Source organism: Dicentrarchus labrax, unplaced genomic scaffold, assembly GCF_905237075.1.
Source record: "Dicentrarchus labrax unplaced genomic scaffold, dlabrax2021, whole genome shotgun sequence".
In the NCBI taxonomy this organism is placed as follows: domain Eukaryota; kingdom Metazoa; phylum Chordata; class Actinopteri; family Moronidae; genus Dicentrarchus; species Dicentrarchus labrax.
Genome location: NW_026136717.1, coordinates 13,595,737 through 13,612,433, shown reverse-complemented (window position 1 = coordinate 13,612,433; position 16,697 = coordinate 13,595,737). Strand labels below are relative to the sequence as shown.

Sequence of the window (16,697 nt, the reverse complement as noted above, 5' to 3'; positions counted from 1 at the left end):
GCTAAAACTGGCCTAATTAGGCTTCCACCACTAAGAGAATGACTGTTTGACCCCAGCCTTTGTTCTGTGAGTATCTAAGATATGTCAGAAGGCTGAAATATGAAGAGGTGAAACGGGGAGAGTGAGCTTACTGTCATCTGTTTTAGCCATGTGGCATGTTTGCTGACATGTTCCTGCAATCTGCTTCCGCGTTACTCCATCCTGGTCCGACTCGTTGAGTCTGCCGCCGGCTGTGCTGCCATTCGGCACCATGCTAGACACTCAAGAGCACGTATGTGTGCATGCAAGGTCTTTGATGTCTGTGACATGTCTGCTGTGTCTGTTCTCATGAGAGGGAGACAATGTGTGTCTGAGTGTGAGCAGGAAATAGCTGAGGACACGGAGAAAACTTGAGCAATTTGCGGGTAAGAAGAAGCCATCAGCGCCCCCCCCCCCGGCTCCCCAGAGTTGCATGTCAACCCCATCATATCCTGCTGTCTTAATTCCACGTCGCCTCTGCCCACACCCGCCCGCTCCCGTCCCACCGCACAGATACTCTTACACTGAATCTGGCTCCTCATCCAAGATCGGGTTTGAAGTGGAGAGGGGATTTGTGTCCTTCTTCTCCCAGATGGAGAACTCACTCTGCTACTGTTGGAGCTCTGAGCTCGGCTTCCTCTGTGGGACCAAGCAGCTGCACTTATTTTGACTTAAATGATTTAGACTTTTTGAAAATGTTCGGCGTGAATTCCAAAACTTCAATCTAAGTTTCATCCCTTATATTGTGCTGTGCATTTCTTCTTCTAAGAAGCATATCAGCAAAATGGTCCATGAACATGCAGAGGAACTGACACAACCTCTTTACTGTCTCCTTATTGTTCCTTTATTGTCAAGAAATCTCTCAGTACTTTTAGACTTACCTACACTGCCTGTGGCAGTCAGTCAAGCCTATTCGGTTCTAAAGAAAAATTCAGTGGGACGCAAATATTTTTTTAAAAAGAGTTGTAATTTCCTGTGACAATTAGACATTAGTTTTACTCATCAGTAGTACATTGCATTTGTTGGGGACTACTTACTGCTGCGGGTTAATACACATTTGGTGCATTACTTTACTGAGTGTTCACAGAAGCAGGGCGGTGTGTGTGGGATTGACTCAAAATCTAGTAAACTACAGTATATGTCTGTTAAAATGAAATACTTAAAAGAGTGAACTGAGTTGAATAAGAGCACATAAGATAATCTGAATGCAAGAAAACTAATTTTACTCCTGTGCTGTCACTCACATTGCCACATCAAACCTGCGTGAGAAAGCGTCTGACACTCTGTGAAGATGTCGTTCTCGAACACTTGCACACACCAAACACCCAGAACGCAGTGGGCTTGGTGAGCTGTGAGCTATCTATTCAGATGTTTAAGCACAATGTCCGCATGTCTCAGGGGATCAGGTTCAAGGAAGTCCCTCCAAAAAAATGACTGTAAAGCACATCAGACAAACATTCCTCCATGTCTTCTTGTCCTGTCTCCTACTTAACAGCTTTCAATGAAAATAGAGACAGAACCTTCTCAATGGCATGCATATATTGTGCAAAAAAACCCCGCCTATTTTGAAGTGTTGGGATTCACTTTAAAGGTAGCAGCTGACAGGTAAATGCTTTTGTTATCAGATTCTTTTGAACCAAACCTGCCGCCCTCTGTGACAGCTCGCACACATTTGTGAGTTATGGCAAAGTGAATTACTGTACAACATGCTTTTCCTGCTTGTGTTTGCCTGCTGTGCGCTCGTGTGTGTGTGTTCCTAACATCCGCTTATGCGTGTGTTTGAGCAAGGGAGACCTCTGCCATTGTTGGGCTTTTACATCCTGACAAGTGGAAGCCTGATGGGTTAAAAATAACCCAGCGCTTTCCAATTTTGTCATCTTTTGGGACTGCTTCGCTCGTCTGTTTTGATTTTTTGCGTGCGTCCCCCCGGAATGCTGCGGGTCACTGACGGCCACTTCCTGTCACATGGTTACTCATTGTAGTGCTGGCAAATGTCCCAAAACATACTGAAACATACTCAAAAATAGGACGGCAGGGAAGGAAAGGCTCGTGCTGTCACATTTCTAAAGTGCACACTAGGTAGCCCAGCTTAAATACTGTCAGTGAATGACAGCATTACTTTTTTTGTCTTATCTTCGAATTATCTTTTTTTCCCTCTGAGCTTCAGAAGATAAGTTTCATGAAGGGTTCTACACACGTGCAGAACAGAATTAGGCCACCGCTATAGAAAGAAATGACATGTAACAAAAAGATCAACATCATAGAAAGTTGCTTATAAAAGTATGCTGTTATCAATTCTGATGTCTCTGCAAAACAAAAGACTTAAAGTTAAACAGAGATTCACAATAGGATGTGCAGCCATCTTTGTGTGTGTGTCTCTGTGTGTATGTAAAACACAAGGAAAGCATGTGAGTTTTGTGCCTGTTTAAATAACCAAACAGCCAAATAGATGTGCATGCTATGCAAACAGCAGGCTATGTAAACTGCACTGCCGAGCTAAGCAAATGCATTATGCAACATGTTCTGGAGCATCAGATGCTTTTTGGCTGCAGACAGACGGACTCTGCTGAAATAAGGCTGATCTTAAATAGCCTTATTGTGTGGATAATCTTTCCTGTGCCTGATGGATACACATTTTAATCTAGAGTGGCTACCGTAAAGCAATTTTTTGCCTGTTGACAGGGTTTTTTTTGGTCGTTTTGTTTAAGGCCGCACAATTAATCGAAATATTATCAAAATCGCAATATGGTCAAATGCAATATGCAAATCGCATAAGCACTATGTAAATGGCAGAGGCTGCAATTTTCCAATAGTACTTGATAATATTAGATCCACAGCCACTGTGCCAGTACTGTAGTGCTGTAGAGATGCAGAGATGCCCTGGGCCAAGCTTCCACACCTGACCTGGTAGAGGTCAAACAGGCCGGTTCCTCATTGGTGCACACTATGTTGTCATATCAGGACGTAGCTGCTGATATTCTAATTGCAGCAGCTTAGTCAAAACACAAGTTAAACATTTTGTTCAGTGCCACCCACATCATCATGTTAACAGGTGGAGATTTTAAAGCCTCTCCAGTTCCACTGGCTCCAGCCAACCTGCTCTATCTGTTTACACAAAAAGCAAATGATCAGTGTTATCCAACCTCCGGTACTGTATCTCCGTGAGGCTCGGCCCAGCTGAGAGCCCTTTGCCAATGCTGGTTTTCTCCGGTCAACGTGGACATCCTCCCCAGCGTCCTCTCATCCAAACTTAGCCCGGGCACACGTCCAATCAAACGTCTCCTTTTGCTTCTCCTGTGGTTTGCCAAGTGGCAACTCTATAACTAACGTGTCAAGTCTCGTTTCAGTAAGCAGATCCTACATCAAAAAGACACAAATGCCAAAATGCCTCATGGTCGCCTATACACTATACTGTACAGGCTTATGGATACACATTCTTTCTTGAGACTTATTTGCAACCTTGTGAATGTATTTTATGATGTGCTTTTTGAGTTTGATACTTACGGATATTTGCTTATTTGCAGAGACTTACATGAGAAGATTGATGTCACACTTGTGTCTTTGTGTTGTATGGAGCTAAAAGCAGGAGGCATTTAACCTAGCTTAGCATTAAGACTGGAAACAGGGGCAAACAGCTAGCCTTTTGCCTCACACTTTGGTTTTTTTATGGGATCATCAAAAAATATATAATATGTTAATTAGTGAGCAGTGCTGTTTTTTGGACAGAGCAAGGCTAGCTGTAGCCTCTCGTTTCCAGTCTTTATGCTAAGCTAACTGGCTACTGGCTGCAGCTTCATAGTAATTCTGTACAGACATGAGAATGGTATCAATCAACTCATCTAAATGTCAGCAAGAAAGTGAGCAAGAGTGTACGGCATGAGATTATTTGTACATTTTGTACTCTTTCATCCTTTTTGAGCATTCAGAAAATGTCTATAAGTAAAACATTTTTTTTTTAGTTTTGTGCATCCAAAATCAATATTTTTAGTGATTAGTGAAGTGGACATTTTGACATTAGATCACCATTTTCATGTTTGTATTTTTGAGTTTTCTGTTGGCTTTGTCCAGATAGCCTCTCAGATATACTACTTATTGCCAGCAGCAACTAAGAGCTGTCTACTTGTTGTTTGGGTGTTGTTGTGTCTCCCTTGGCTGCTGTGTGTCTTTTTTTTTTTTTGTGGTCTGAAACTGCCAGACAGGGAGCCTCATTATTTGTTGGACTTGGACAGGTTTTTGGCACTACTAGGATTGACATTAATGGTTGATGTCATTTTGTATCCAGCTTATGGAGTGATTGTGACTTAGATCTTCTTAAAATGTGGGTTTGAGTGTCTGTATATATGTGTGCGTTTGTGCACGAGCCACTGTTTCTGCGGTGGTACGTGTGTGTGTGTGTGTGTGTGTGTGTGTGTGTGTGTGTGTGTGTGTGTGTGTGTGTGTGTGTGTGTGTGTGTGTGTGTGTGTGTGTGTGTGTGTGTGTGTGTGTGTGTGTGTGTGTTTTGTGGCTCCGCTGAGACAGTTTGGCACCCGGCCAGCTCAAACTGTCCGTCGCTTGGAAGGCTGGAAGTAATGGGCTCATTTCCCCAGTGTGGGACGGGAGGGGGACTGAATAAAAACAAGCGGGGGATGCCTGTGGACGCTGCGGGAATGACAACAGCACACAAGAGAGTCCGGCAGGAACACTCGGTGCTCCAAAACCCATTTCATAACTCGTCCTTATTCCAAATAACACAAGGAAGTGTCGAGCATTTTAATAAATGCCTGGAGGTCAGCCCCTTGGAGGCGGGTGGAGCCACGTTAGCACAAACTTCCCGTAAGAGGTGCACACAGGAGGGACAATGAAAACAAATACTATGTTAGGGACACCAGCATCTTAACATTCTGTGTCTCTAATCAACGGCTAGTGACTGTATCATCCTAAGAATCAGAATCAGAATCAGAAATACTTTAATGATCCCAGGGGGAAATTATTTAAGTATGTTTTTATTACCTCTTTACAATCTTGCAAAACCAGAAGGTTGTATGTGCTGCTGCTGTTTTGCAGCCATCAAAGACATCTGGCATTTAGATGTGATTAAAACTGTTTGTGTTGAATGAATGCCAATAGGGTTTCCGCTAGGGATTATTTTCATTGTTGATCATCTGCAGTTTATATTCTCAAATAATTGATTCATCGTTTGGTCTGAGAAACACCAGAAAACAGAATCTTTTTATCATAATGTAAGACAATAAAAAAACAGCAAATTTCAAAATGTTCGGTCTTACTGCTGGAAAAAATGACTTATCAAAATAGCAGCTGTTTAATTGTGTAGTTGTTGCAGCTCTGTATACCAAAAAAGACAAAGACACATTTGGTTAACAAAAAAAGTGACTTCCTTGAGTCATCAAATATTGCGCCACAAAACATGGACCAACTTAGCTGACTCATTTATTTTACTACACCCCTAGTGTTTGCTCTTTGTGACAACTGTGTTTGCATTCCATTTTGCAGCACGTTTCATTTCTGTTGTGGCAAATATGCAGTTTATAATGAATCTCATGCCAGCAGTTCCTTGGAAGTAATGGTATATCTAATTAGCATCTGTGGTACAAACTCTGCAGATGCAACCTTCACATACAAGTATATCTAACTGTGCACAGTGAAGTCAAGCTCGGCTCTCAATTCGATTTATCGTAAAAACAGCTGATGGCTCAGCTGATTCCCTTCATCCAATTGGCAAATGTCATTCAGGGCGCCTTATTTAAGTTGCTTTAGCACAATCTACTCTTGCTGCTACCTCTGCTGTATCTGAATTAATCAGTGTTATTTCTGTTGTCATTGATGATTGCTCTGTTCTGTTTCCTGGGGGCCTTAAGCTTTCCATGTATGCATATGGAAGGGCAGGGAGGTGTGCTCTCCCTGCCTTAGGTTTTCCACGCATGCATGTGGAAGGAGGTCCCAGAACAGAGCAATACTGCCAAATATAACATTCCGCATTTGGTTTTCTTTTGACAGGAGTGGTCCTGACTGAACTGTTATAACTAAAAGTGACACAAAAATAAAAGAAATACACATATCTGCTAATCTCTTTTGCTCCACACGCAGTCACGGCACACATAATCATTCTGTAAACCTCCTCCGGCTACTGATTTTTGTTTTTTGTCCCCCGTTAGACCCCTGTCTCATTGTGATGCCGCCATGCATGGGCGAGGCGGACCGCTTCAGTCTGGAGGCGCTGCGGCACATCCACAAACAGCTGGACGACGACAACGACGGGGGGATAGAGGTCAACGAGAGTGTGGAGGTGAGCTTTGTGAATGTTGCAATTTTTGGGTGTAAAGGAGGACGCTCAGCTTTCAGGACTGATGACATTGCACATGGGTTGTAAACAGCAGGTAATGCAAAACCTCTGACCTTTTAATAGTAATTTTCAACCCGGGGGTACCTCCTGACGGCCATTAGATGATTAAAGGGATAAGAGAATATTTAAGTATCTTTTTATTGAATTTTATATACATTTTATATACATTTAGCCATTTTCTTGTGAAATACTGAATTATTTTACCTATGAAGGCCTCTAAAAATCTGTGCAAATGCAATAATTTAGCTCTTTATCTTTTAAGACCTTATGATTAGTGAGTTTGAAAACCCTTTCTGAAATTGATTGGTCCTCATGCTCCGGTTCTCATATTGTGGATATTTGACCAATATTTCTTTCTTTCTGATGTTATCACCTCAACAAATATCTAATATTTTGTAGATCATTAGGTTAACTAAACCAAACCACTCGTAAACGCTTCGAGTGTTGACACAAGAATCCTCGTCTGTCAGCTCTGAAAGTGGATCGCCAGATAAAAGTAAATATTTACTTCACAAAGCTAGCAGTGAGTCACGGGTTGTGGCAGGGGGGTCAGGCTGTGTAGCTATCCTAAAAGTCAAATCATATTTTATATGAAGCCGTTACCGATCGGAGGAGAGAGCCAAGATGGTGGGGGCAATTTTAACATAGAGACACACAATCAGTGGCATTTTTACAGACCTTTTACTATCATTAAAAACTGTTGAAAGTGTAGTTTTATTTGGATTTTAGTTTCTATGCACGCATGCACAAATATATATATACACAATGACATAAGTTGAAATGAAGTTAAACTGAACCGCTAACAGACCCATAAAGTTGTCGTACAATCTGCTTGAAGAATGCTTGTAATGACAGTGGTAGTGTGTGTGTGTGTGTGTGTGTGTGTGTGTGTTTGTGGGGGTGGGGGGTCTGGAGACAGAAGGGACAGATATCTGTGAGTGACTGTGAGGGGTAGAAACGACACCTGAGAGCACTCTGACCCGCGGTGTCCTCTGCGTCTCTTGGTAATCAACAACCTCTTACGTTCAAAAGAAACCACTCGGGACCATGGTCACATTCTGTATGAGTGTGTGTGTGTGTGTGTGTGTGTGTGTGTGTGTGTGTGTGTGTGTGTGTGTGTGTGTGTGTGTGTGTGTGTGTTGGCAGGAGTCATTTTTAACTGTCTGAGAAGTGCTGGTGTGAGAAATGGTTATACCCTGCTGCCCTGCGTTGGCCCCTCAGTAAAAAGCTGGTTGCTGTATGCGTCCTGACTAAAGACCCCAGAGGGCTGCAGTGTTAGAACTGGCCCCCAGCCCGCATTAAGGCTGATGTGTGTCTGTGCATGTATCACTGATGCCTGTATGTGCTGCACTGTATAGGAGTGTGTTACAGATTGCCTCCCCCCCCTCCCGCCCTGTTTTCACCCTTTGTCTTTATAAGGGCAATGAGTCGTGTCAGCCCCAGTTGTTTTTGGCCGCTGCTCATTAGAGAGGATTTCCAAGCTTCTTCCCTGGGCTCTGGTGGCGGGCGGAGCAGGGTTTCATAACATGATGGATGCTCCTTTCATCAAATTAGTGGCTGTCTATCAGTTAGTTTTATGAAAGAAGGACTCTGTTGTGTGACCGGGAGCGAAACAAGTGGATTTTTTAGGTTAACTGATGTTAAGTGAAAAGCCATGTCTGTATGTTGCTGCCGGGGTTTTCGTCTGTACACTGTTGTAGATACTGTACACTGCATAAAATCTGTTCTGTGCAGCCATTTTGAAAACTTGTCACTTAATAATTAATATTTTCAGATTAAAAAAAAGCTCAAAATTTCAGGCTTAAAACATAGCATTTAATTCCTTTAAATATCTCAAAAATAACAAGATAGTACTGTTATTAGTCGTATAGTGCCGTGCCATCATTAGTCCTCTCTTGTATTGCCTGAACCCAAAAGCAAATACCCTTTGCATACAAAGTCCATCCAAGCGCATCAGGTGATTAAAGACACAGTAACAAAAGCAGACAGATGATCTGAGCTCTCGGACTTTAAAGCCTTCAGCGTGGGATTATGAGATTTACTGTATGTTTTACTTGACAACACTCAGTGAAAAATGTCCTTAAAAGACAGTTCAGCAAAAAGGAGGATGCAGCAAAAAAAAAAAAAAGCATTTTGTAGAGTTGTGGGTTCGAGCCAAAACGTCCTTGAGCGAGACGCTGAACCCCCAAATTGCTCTGCCCGTGTTGGCGTGTGAGGTTAAAAAATGTCACTTCATTTCACTGTCTGCTGTTTACAATGTCAGTCTCATCCTGGCAGCGATGAGTTGAAAGGAGTGACACGGTTACGAGGGAGGGTGACGAGCGCTCGCCCCTCAACCACCTGGCTGAAACCTTATACTCAGCCAACAAAGATCTCACTGGCACCTCCTGCTTCTTTCCCTTCTCTTATTACCCCTGCACACACGCACACACACACACACACACACACACACACACACACACACGCACCTTTATCCAAAAATCTGAGAGGATGACTAAAATGCGAGTCATATCTGTAATGTTATAGCTGTGATCAGGATATCCAGTTTTTCATTGCAGGCATTTCAGAGATTCTTATGCTGGTGGTAAAAATGACATTAGTGGTTTTTGGCTGATGCCAGATTACCTATTTGAGCACATTTGAGCTGTAAAGGTAATGATTTATGAATATTTTTACATTGTTTACATTATTTTTAAAGGCATTTCTGTTTTAAATCCAATATACTTTTGTATTTGAACAGGAAAGTACACAGTGGGTTTTTTTTTTTCAAGCCAAACTGCAAATAATTGTTCCATGTTCTCAAATACAGAGGTGGGACGTAACAAAGTACAAATGCTTCAGTACTGTACTTAGGTAGTTTTTTTTTTTATATCTGCACTTTGAGTATTTATTTTAACTTAAACCCCCTACATTTTTACACAAATGTCTGTACTTTCCTCTCTTTACATTTCAAAAACAGGCTTGCTACATCGTTATTAATGCATTTGAGGGGAATTATTGATCCTAATCTTTTTTACGTAACACAACAAAAATGCAGATAACGGCGTAAAAAAGATGTAGCGACGTAACATGATGAAAGAGACAAGAGAGGGAGACATGACCCTGTTTGAAGTTTCAGGTAAGTTTGCACAGAAACAGCCGGTAGAAAATGTCCTTCAGAGAAAGCAACAGAGTGCTTTTTACTTTTATACTTTGATACTTTGAGCACATTTCAGAGCCTGTACCTTTTTTTTTTGTAGAGAAGTTGAATCAAGTACTTCTACATTTACCAGAGTCACCAGTATCACAAGTATCTGTAATTCTACTTAAGTAAGAAAAAGCATACTTAAATAAGTGTACTTTTGCCACCTTTGCTCAAATGGATTTCCTAGTCGTTTATGATAGTAAAGTGTTACGATTATTGAAATAAAATGGCAACAATGTATAGAATAATCAAGAAAATAAACAGCTGGTTAAGTTATGGGTTGCAGCCATAAAGGTTGTGGGTCTTATTTCACCACATGATACTGTGAGCACATCTATGTACATACGTGACTCTCGGTTCATACATATCTGCTGTTCGAATCAAAACAGCATTAGATTGTATTAATGAGGCCCGCAGAAAGAAGAAAAACAAAGCCAGATAAATGCGACATTTTCAGTTTCTCTTTGTTCAGTCAGGCTTCAGACGGAGGTGCTTTCTTATCTCTTAGCTCTGTCTGGTGACCTTGCAAGCATCTTCAACTCGCCCATGAATTTTGGCTGCGATCCTAGCAGTTTGTTTGACATTATTATTTATTGTATTTTGATTGCAGGTAATTTGTCTGTTTTGCTGTCATGACAAGTGCTCGGTGGATAGAAAATGGCCTTATCTGTTAGTCGTGAGTTACCTGGTAACGCTGAAACATAAAATTTGTTTTATCCGTAAAGTTCATCTGTAACTATGTAATAACATCCATGGTTGATGCACTACAGGGAAATGAACCTTCGCAGACATGTTAACATCTACCCTTGTTTCACAGTTTATATCAGATAAACTATACACACACAGATGATTTACAGGTTGCTGAGTCACTGACATGAGTTGGATTGGTCACCGGCAGCAAAATGAACCAGAGCACTTGGCCTCTGCACCCATTAGCATGTGTACACACACATATTGACACTCTCCGTGGAGTGGCGAGGCGAGGAGAGCAAACAAGGAAGTGGCAAAGGCCGACAAGTATCTCGGTTCCCTTTTGCAGCTACAGCACACACTGACATGTCTCGTCACAAAGTTATCAGTCAGGATGTTGAACCAAAAAAAAAGGCTGTGGCTGCTTTTGAAGTTGGAGCTGAGTGTCGCTGCGGAACACAAATAGCTTTCGAGTGAAGCGAAAGGATAGATTTTTGTCAGAATCAGTTGGCGTGATGAGTGGAAAAGGACGATTTTGGCAGTTTTTTAAGCTGCACTATGCAATTTTATCAGAATTTCCCCACGCTCTCATGATTATATGGTATTTGAAGTTGTGTGAAATAGGTGTATTTATAATCTCAGCCCAGAAATCTCCCAGAAAGACCTTTGACAATGAGTACTCATAGTCTCAAAATCAAAAGTAATCACTTTTTTTTCTTTTTTTTTTCTACAGTCCTCCAAACGCATCTGTAATTTAACTACTGTGGAAGAATTTTATTAGGAATTAAATCTAGCTGTAATCCCGTGGAACACGATCCTGTCTCCGATGACTCTGTGAGTCTGGGTGTCTTCACTGTGGTTTTGAGTGACGTCCGGGGCGGGGGGGTCTGTTGCTGAGCTCTGTCACTGGGGGGGACGGCAGGTGCGCGCTGTCTCCTCAGGGTGCTGCGCTGCTCGCTGCCAAGGAGACGCTCGGCTGGATCGCGTTGCATCACTTTGAAATTGCAAGAACCCCAACCGGCTTTCGCAGCGGGGTGGCGATGGCGCTGCCTCTGTGTGGACTTTATTAGTTCTTGACAGACCGTGCATAACAACATGGCGGAAAAATTAAACTTGCATGCGAGTTCTACATCTGTGCGAGTGTGCCCGTATATAACTGTATATGACTGGCAGGGATGAGCAGAGGGAACTTGAGGAGGCTCATGGAGCGTCTGGGTTGTATCTGTGGAACCTCAGAAAGTTCTATACTTGTTTGTTTATTTGTCTGGGAATGTTCTAGAGGAAAGAGATTTTATTTATGACCTCTTACAGCTTTGAATAGAGGCATAGATAGGGCTTGAAATGAACTTTAATCCTCTGTGCCCTGCAACTTTCAACTGTCCCTCACTCACGCTGGTCTGCCATGGAAGCTCTGCTGGTTGTTCCCTGCACTTATATGTGATTTAAAACAAAGGAAATAACCCTAGGTGTCTGGCATCATTGGTCAAGTTACTGTTTGTTGTTTATTTCCAACGTTTATTTCCAAATCAATAAATGCATCACTGAAAACTGCAAAACACTTTCTGATTGGAAGCCAAATAATCACAAACTCACTACGGGGCCGTGGTGTATTTGAAGTAACAAAGTAAAACCAAAAAATCTACAAGGGGGGTGTGTGAGTGGAGAAGGTCAAACACATTTTTTAAATATTTACAAGCTCAAACAAACAATTTACATAAGCTATATGAACAACATACATCCGGAGAGAAAGAGTGAGAGAGAAGGTCCATTATTACCAAAGAAATAGTCCCTGTGAAAACTTTTGACAGCCTGTTCTATGGATTATCCAGAGTAAGTAAGGTTTATACATTATACTGTTTATACAGGGGTAGCTGTCCCTTTAATGTCTCCAGGCGTTAACAATAAATCATTAAACAACGGTGCTTTATTGGAATATTGGATGATTTTTGCATCAATGTAGGCCTTCATTTGTTAGGGAACTCATTTGTTGGATTAGATTTAATTAGAAATAGAGTATGTGGTTATTTTTCACTTGATTGTCCAGAAACTTTACTATAATGCATGTTGTATTGCAATAAATTACACATACTGTTATTTTAATTATATCCACCACCCAACTCAAAACCTGGACAAATAAAACCAAAACTATATACATGGATAGATTCTAAAGTCAAGAGTTATAGACCACTGCTGCCCTGTTCATGTCACAAAATCCCCAAAACATGTAGTTTCAATTTAAAACAACAGAGCACATTGTTAAGCAAACACACCCACGTTGGTTTTGGGCAAACAGGCTCCACTGAACTCCTTCTGGAAAGCACAAGGAAGATTTTATCATACGAGCGATGGTTTCGCTATTGAGACTGCCCAGCTGTCAAAGTGTGATAAATCAGTAATTTCATAAATCATATCCAAGTACAGCAAACGTTTTGTCCCAAACTCATAACAGATAATAACAATTAATCAATCCAATAATCCTCCTCCTGCAGTTTCACATCGCTAAATGGTCCGATTAATGCTGAGATAGGTTGGTGAGTAAAGAATTCACTTTGGGTTTATGATGACAGATAAGCGATGGATTAATAATGTTCGGTAAATTAGATGAGTAGATGTGGACAGATGGGCCGATAGAGCAGATATCAGGCAGTCACAGGCGACTGTTGGAGAGAGCAGAGGCTCATGGGAAGAGTCACAAACTCGAGCCAGCTTGCACCCTATCTGGAATCCGATAGGAACAAATATGTCTTTGTCCGCTCCTGCCTGTGTCTGACTATGTGTCATACCCTGTCTGTGCTAGGCCTCTGTCTGTGTACGTATAGAATATTTGTACGTATTATTGTCTTTTCAAGGCACAGTCAAGGCTTTCTATCCCATCGTCAGTCCAGCACTTTTGCTATAAAGTGTAAACACAATCTGAGGCCACTATATTTGTTCTTCTCGGTGGAATTTGTTCTCGTTTGACATTTCAATAGGCCGTAATTACCACAGCTATCAAGCTATCTAAACCACCGAAGCTGCACAGCTCCCACACAAAGACCTATCTTTCCATGTGCGGCTCACCACATATTTTATGTGACTCCATAAAGCATTACAAAGCTGTCTTTGACCATATGCAAAGCTGCTCTGCCAGCATGCCCGCAAGTAGAAGTTTCATAATGAGATGGCAGCACTTGAAGCAATTTACTTTTAATGCTCTAATTAAGCAGCTTTTTGAGGACAGTAGTCTGTCTTTAAATTGGCCATTCTACATAATGAGTAATTTTACTTTTGCTACCTGGTAGCATAATACTTTTTCCTTGTCATAGAGTATTTTTACACTGGTATTGCACACTTAAGTAAAACATCTGAATACTTCTTCCACCACTGATTATTTGTACGTTATCTATTACATACTATGTATTTAATAGAGGTTTTGGATTTCAAATAAAATAACTGGTGGGAAAGTAACAATTACAAAACGTCTCACACTTGATAATATTTAAATTTACCGAGTTTAACTTCTAGCTTTAGCTCTTTTACAAACGTCTTAAAATAAATTGGAATAGACGGAAGACAGTTGAAATAATGAACAAATATAGACATTTAATAAGGTTTTCAAAAAATAGGTTTCTTTCATGGCTATAAAGAGAAACTCAATCTGTCGGTTCATTCATCAGGCCTTTTCTATTCTTGTTCTTTTGGCAAAAGTCCTTGAAGTTTGCATCCTTGCCAACAGGACTTCATTTCTCATAAAGTACAGTGAGCATTAAGGGCTTTGCGAGACATTTGTTTGGACTGGTATTGCACACATTGTGGTCTCTCCGGTGACTCAGCAGACAGTTGGTTCCTTTAGTTGGTTCCTGGCCTTACGTCAGTGCGAAAGCTCATTTGCATTTGTATTGTGTAAGAAGAATGTGAAGGGGGGAAAAAAAAGCTGGGCAGTTTTCAGGCTCCTTTAGAATATTTTGTCCACTACTGATGTGCTGAAAGAGCTTTTCAGACCCAAGAAAAACCTTTGACGTAGGTGAACACAAAGCTACGACAACAACTAAAGAGTTACTATAGGATTATTTTATGTTCAGTATAAATCTGTAGTTTCTACAACCCTCCTTCCTGAATACAGTGTCTAATATACGGAGTCTAATAAATCTCTTATGAATGGATGACAAAATGGCTCAATCCAACGCTTTGTTCCAAACTAATATATTGTAACTACTGGATGGATTGCAATGACATTACAGATATATATATATATATACTCATTGTGACCAAAGGACGAATCTCAATGTTTTGGGTGATCTTCTGACTTTAAATCCAGCGCCACCAGCAGGTCAAAGTTTTCAATTATTCAGTGAAATATCTCATATTCTAGTACATGGATTGGCACAAACCTTTAAACAGACACTCATGATTCTCAGAGGATGAATCGTATTGACTTTGTTGATCACCTGACTATTCCTCTAGCACCACCAGCAGGTTGACTTTCTTACTTATCGCTACTGTGAAATTTAGTGAAGGCGTTCATGTTGCTCCCAGGATGAATGGCCATAACTTTCTAGCGGTGTAGTTGCAGATCAAAACTCCCCTGCTTCACCCTCCCCTTCCATGTGCTTTCTTTACGTTATACAATGTCAGACTTTTAAATGGTATTTCTTAGTTGCTTCTAATTTTTGATATAAATAAAAAAAAAACCTACACATTTTATTCACAAAGCAGTTGGCTCCCACCGAAAGAAACAATTTGATAAAGGCATTCAGAAGGTTTTGGATTTATTAAGCTCATGTGATACTGAATTCAGATTTGATAACCTTACCATTAAAACCAAACCGTAGTGAATAAAGGCAAGAACCACCTGCAGTGTCTTACGGGTTAAATATCCAGCCAAAGAGTTTGTGGTCCCAGGTCTTGGGATGAATTTCCATGCCAACTATGTTGCCTCATGACTGGCTATGAGTGGTCACATGCAGGTTGAATATGTGTTTAATACCTCATACCGGGTTTCTGTTGGAAGGTTTATTTGGACTGCTGATTAAAAAGCACTTTACATCAGCGGTTGGCGCACCCTCACGCCACAGGCTGGAGAATCGGATTCGTCCACGTGAAGGAAGGGATCTAGAAACACACGATACATTCCAGGCATGAATCGCACTTACACTGAACTAGCACATGCATGTTCACCTTTTAACAACGTCCGGTAATTCCTCCGATGTAAGAGACCAGATATTTTTTTTGTCCACGATTTTTTCTTCAGTCTGACAACTTAAGTATCATCCCTTCCTATGACTTGAATGTGTGATTAGAATATGAGCGAGTGCATGTGCCAGACGTGAATCTCACAGACGACGTTTTCAAACAATTTCTTGATCACAGAGGGAGATTTATTTTTTTCTGTGACAGTAAAATGCATTCACAGCTGGAAACATTTCTTTCAGGCAGCCTCTCAGCACCACACTGCCGTTTTGTATTCAATGTCTAACTCACAGCACGCCTTTAGACTCTCTGTGCACACAGTATAGATGTGTGAAAGTGCTGGTGGATTTTGAAAATGATGGCCACGTCTACATGCATGTCTGTGTCATGATAAATACACTTCAAGATGCATCTTTGAATGCTTTTAGGACTATTTCAAAGGGCGCAGTCGAGCAGACATTGATGATAACGTCTGTCTTTGTGCAGGCACATGACATTTCTCAAGCTACGTTTGAAATCTGGGTGTGCTGTTTTATGAAGTCTGATGTGAAACCCATTGATCTGTAACTGACTTGTAATTTATTAATGGTGTGAAATGTCAAAACACCCTCCTCTGCAGCTGTAACGTTCAGTTAATATTGTAGTCTCGCTTTGCGGCTGACTGAGGCTTTTCTCCTCTAACAGCGGTTTTGTCCTCCAGAGTCAAAAAGGAGGCTCTGAGTTGGTAGCACCTTTTGTCTGCTGCTGACACGAACAGACAGCACTACACATGCGGCTCCCCAATCATCACACCATGGTTGAAAACTCAGGGACTTTTAATTCCTCTATAAATTTGCATTTTCGCTTAGACATCTTTACGAGTGATTCTACCAGCTAAGCTTCACTTTATGCGTCCCTTAGCGACAATAAACAGCATCCAACGGCAGCACTTCCTGCAAGCTTACATTATATACGTCATATATTTAAATTAGATTGTTGCATGCAACTTCAGCGTAGTTTCATCTATGAGTAGTCCACGGGATGAAAAAAACAAGCATTGGGCAGGTTTATTTACTTTATACACAGTCCTTAAGGTCCAGTGTGTTACATTTAGGAGCATAAAACTACATAAAAATACTCATGTTACTTATTCTTTTATTTTTTTAATCAGTCAGATCATATTTACTGACATAAAGTAGCACTAGGAGAGCAATCACTCATCACAGTTACAGTGTATGCTTGTAGAACAGCATACCTTACTGTAGTAATATCAAAGGCTAATAGTTATTATCTAAAGCAGGTAGGTTGTGTAAATT

At 41.0% G+C, this 16,697-nt stretch overlaps 1 protein-coding gene across 2 annotated transcripts in view; it reads left to right on the top strand.

Annotated features, from left to right (window-relative positions):
• Positions 1-16,697, top strand: part of stim2b (stromal interaction molecule 2b) — a 43,232-nt gene that overhangs the window by 14,349 nt on the left and 12,186 nt on the right. For both annotated transcript variants that reach the window (XM_051375441.1, XM_051375440.1), the window contains exon 2: positions 6,172-6,302. In XM_051375441.1, coding sequence (XP_051231401.1) covers positions 6,172-6,302 — 131 coding nt within the window. The remainder of the gene's footprint in view (positions 1-6,171; positions 6,303-16,697) is intronic.